The 4,422-nt window shown below is 44.3% G+C and overlaps 1 protein-coding gene across 1 annotated transcript; it reads left to right on the forward strand.

The window, feature by feature from the left end:
• Positions 1-1,367: 1,367 nt before the first annotated feature.
• Positions 1,368-3,244, forward strand: LOC310796087 (putative N-acetyltransferase 8B; the record flags this gene model as incomplete). Its single annotated transcript, XM_083658238.1, has 3 exons — positions 1,368-1,765; positions 2,413-2,656; positions 3,233-3,244. 3 exons carry the CDS (start codon positions 1,368-1,370, stop codon positions 3,242-3,244), a joined length of 654 nt encoding a protein of 217 aa, XP_083514364.1.
• Between the last annotated feature and the right edge of the window lie 1,178 nt (positions 3,245-4,422).

Consider the following 4,422-nt stretch of genomic DNA (forward strand, 5'->3'; position numbering starts at 1 on the left):
CAGTCATGATTGTATAGGCTACTTTTTTTACTTTCACTCATGCACTTTCTTGCTGCATGAGGTGATTTCCCCTGTAATTTTTTTATGAATGGGCTGACCATTCGCACTGCTTGCTGCTCCTACGCTTTCACGTGAAGGCGGGTTACCTGGTAACCCGCCGCTGAGACTAGGTCGGCTGGCGGAACGAAAGGCGTACAACAATTAGCCACCAACCCGCGTTCACGACTTTACCAACGGAGGCGCGGATCCTATTTTCCGTGCATTTTGCGGCTTTCAAGGCCGGTGTGAAAGCGCCTTATGTAGGCAGACGGAACTCTTTCTAGAGTAGCATAGCTAGCCGAAAGACAGAGTTCAAACGGACCTAGCTCACAGCCAGTTGTGAGTGACCTCAATGAGGGAGATCTCGTAAGACTGGTTACAGTGGGAGATCGGGTAACAATGGAGATGAAACAACTCCCCTCAATCGACCCCTCCTACCTCTAGGGAGTGCCTTGCCCCTATAGGACAAAGGAGGGTGAGGGTCTCTCCTCAAATTTGTTTCTCTCGTGAGACCTGGTAACACTGGTTACAGTGGAAGGACATCTGGCTGGGGGCCAAAAGCAAGGCAGCACTGACCCTATACTGCGCACAAGCAAGGACAACTTTGGAAAGACAAAGACACTCCAAGTAAGGCTGAATCATCTGGACAGAAGGAGATTGGTTTCATAGTTAGATGTGTAGTGCAGACTGACTGTATGGAGTATTTTACCTTGAGTCTGGTGATGATCGCATAACTCTCTCTCTCTCTCTCTCTCTCTCTCTCTCTCTCTCTCTCTCTCTCTCTCTCTCTCTCTCTCTCTCTCTCTCTCTCTCTCTCTCTCTCTCAACCAGTGTTGGGGGTAACTCATTACAAACTAAGTAATATAACTTATTACAATAGGATTTCAGTAATATTATACCAGTTACTTTGTCAAGTAACACAAGTTACAAATTGAGTTAAAAAAAAAGTTTTTTTTAATCAAAACACATTTAAGTAAAGATACAATAATTTCCTAATTTTTATGCAAATAACCACTATAGATGACAATAACAAAGGAAAATGATAGCATTTAGACGGTTGAAATTATTTTCCGCGATGGTTTCCGGGGCGGCAATGTCATTCTGCTACTGCAGTTATTTTTGGTGAAAGTAATGCAAAGGTAGTGTAATAAATAACAAGTTACTCTACACAGACAGTAATATTGTAAAGTAACTTATTACTTTCAAATGAAAGTAACTAGTAATATGTATTACATTTTGAAAGTAACTTGCCAACACTGCTATTAACCCTTTATTTTCTTTTTCTCGCTCGCTCTCTTTTTTGGCTTGCTTTGCAGTTCCTTGCGGTCATGCAGCCGGTGATTCGTCGGTACCGTCCCTCGGACAAGGATGCAGTGCTGACCCTGTTTAGAGATGGCATGCTGGAGTCTATTGGTTTTCTCAGCACCATGACCAGCCCTCTCTACCTCTGCATCACTCTGGGTCTCTGTACTGCAGGCTACTTCCTGGGCTCAGTGTTGGTGGGCCTGGTGTTAGTAGGAGCCTGGGTGGGCCTGGTCTACTACTGCTGCTATGAGCTGCATGTCCGCTATGTCAGAGCCACTCTCCAGACAGACATGCAGGACATCCCAGGGAACTACCTGACCAGACCAGACGACTGCTTCTGGGTGGCCGAAGCCCAGGTCAATGGGAAGTCCCGGGTCGTGGGTATGGTGGCCATAGTGGCCAAACAGAACGGGAAGCAAAGGTCAGTAGTGGAAAGAGTACGAGAATGTTATCAAGTAGTGTAGAAGATACTAAGTTACTAAGTATGTACCAAGTAAGTTATGGGTTAACCTTTTCGAGAGAGAAAATAAATGCTGTTATGTGATCTTTTCCATGCAATTTTAAAAGTAGGATATGAGATGACAAACTTGACTCTTTGTTTATAATGCAGAATTGAGAAGTTACAACATAAATAAAGCCAGATTGCTCTAATCTCTGTGCATGGCTCCACAGCTGGTCCATTTCTGTCATTTGCGTAGAGCAATAGAATGTGTACTCTGTAGGCTAATTGATGTGATTTAAAATGTCGTGAAGTACGATACCTCAGTCAAAACATACGGAAGTAAAAGTCAAGAAAAAATAGCCAACATTAAGTAATCAGATGAGAAACAAGGAATTAGACTTAGTGCAAGTATGCAGCGCCGTGGTCACATCAATAGCAGAAGACAAAGCATTATAAAAAAACTATCCCAAATTATAAAGTGCAAAATATAAAGTCCTTTAAAGTGAGATGATGGGGCAGGGAGGGGATCATGTCTGTGGGGGGGACATAATATTACATCATCTATTACAGATGACATAATGACATCATGTAATTTCATGTCATTGGTTATTACACCGTTGTGAAAGGTGCGGGGAGCTGTGCAGGATGTCGGTCTGGTCGTGGTACCGGGGGAGGGGCCTGGGCTCCCGGCTGGTCCAGACGGTGCTGGAGTTCTGCAGAGAGAGAGGCTTCTCCAGTGTGACCCTGGAGACCAGCACTGCACTGACCGCCGGTGTTGCGCTCTACCAGAAGATGGGATTCACTCTCCTCCAATCACACACCAACTTCACAGTGGTTCCTCATTGGATGGGAATGTTGGCTAGACTCAGGGTACTGATAATGGAAAAACGCATACAGGCCTAATAGTATATAATGTATACATATACAAAATGTTACTGATAGGCCTACTTCAATACAAATAAACAGTACTGGAGTGGTGGAAATGGGGGAACGGCGTTCCCAGGGTAAAAGTCATGAGGGATTTTTTTTTAAATTGCCAAGCGATGTTATTGTCTTTCAGGGGCTGTAGCGGGCTCATTTTTAAAGCTAGAATGAAACTAGAAGACCTACTGTAAGGGATTCCACTGGTACCCATCCAATAGAGAGGCAAAGTGACCGCTTACTTCCTGCTTCAGCACTGTACCAGACATTTTTATCCGACATTTATTTTCCCATAGACATTTCGTAAAATGCTTATAAAAAGAAAAATTATTTTCTTTAAATCCGCAATTTCTTTTACATTTTGGTCCAAGTGAAATGTTATGTGGTCTCTCCTGTTTCTAAATATAGCTGAACCGTTTGGTTTGACGAAGTCAAACTATTTTTAGAAGCATTTTACAAAATGTCTATGAGAAAATAAATGGCGGATGAAAATCTCTGGTACACGTGATTTCTATTTGCACATAGGATAAGAAATAACCACGCCCTGTGGCGCCGGGATTGGCCAGGAGCAACACTGGAGGGCACGCAGCCCAGCGATTTCATGAACCAACTGAATAGCTCTTGAGAACGGACAGCGATTTCGAGAGCGGACATAGAGAGCCCCAGGAACAAGTCCGGAAATCATCGATGCTAACAGCCCTGGTTCTTCACAGTTTTCGCCTATGGGAGTTTTGAATGGGTTTTTGACGCAATGCTTCTAATAATCTCTCTGGGCAACGCTGGCTTAATCAAACGCGAACCAGTGTTTAGTAACATCATCTTCACACATGAAGACCACTTTTATGAGTTTTGAAGCTTTTATGTGCCGTTAAAAGGGTGGCTAGCTAGCAAACGGCTAAATGAGACTACACTTTTGAGTCGATGGAGATATATACGTCAATAACGTCACCACTTCAAGGACGAACACGGAAATTCTCTTTCCTTCACCTGGTTCAGCCCGTTCAGCCCGGGGTAATCAGTGCACACATCAACAACAGTCCAGGTTGAGTGCTGACGTGACGTGGAAGCCTATGCGACAGTGTGTAGTTCTGGATTAGCTTAGCTCGAGCTTTTTACTTCTAGGGCTCGCATTTACGCTACAAAACTCATGAAAGTGGTCCTCATGTGTGAAGATTATCCCACTGAACCTTGGTTCGCGTTTGATTAAACTTGCATTGCCCACAGACATTATTTGAAGCATCGCGCCAAAAACCCATTCAAAAATCCCATAGACAGAAACAGTGAATAATAATAATAATAATAATACATTTATCTTATATAGCGCTTTTCTAGATACTCAAAGTCGCTTTACAGGAAACACAGAAATAAATACTTTAATTTAGAAACATTCATGAAAGGTGGAGACAGTAGGTAGAGTGGAGTGAGGTTAGGAGGAGAAGGCGAGGTTGAAGAGGTGGGTCTTGAGGGCCTGTTTGAAGGATGTTATGGACTGAGATTGACGGATGAGGCTGGGGAGAGTGTTCCAGAGGGTGGGTGCGGCAACTCAGAAGGCCCTGTCGCCCCAGGTCCGGAGCTTGGTCCTGGGGATCGTCAAGCAGTTGGTGTCTCCGGACCTGAGGCTACGGGTAGGGACGTGGCGAGGCAGGAGGTCAGAGAGGTAGGGGGGGGCCAGGTTGTTGAGGGCTTTGTACGTGATGAGTAGAATTTTGTAGTTA

The sequence above is a fragment of the Poromitra crassiceps genome, assembly GCF_964638095.1.
Source record: "Poromitra crassiceps genome assembly, chromosome: 22".
NCBI lineage: Eukaryota > Metazoa > Chordata > Actinopteri > Beryciformes > Melamphaidae > Poromitra > Poromitra crassiceps.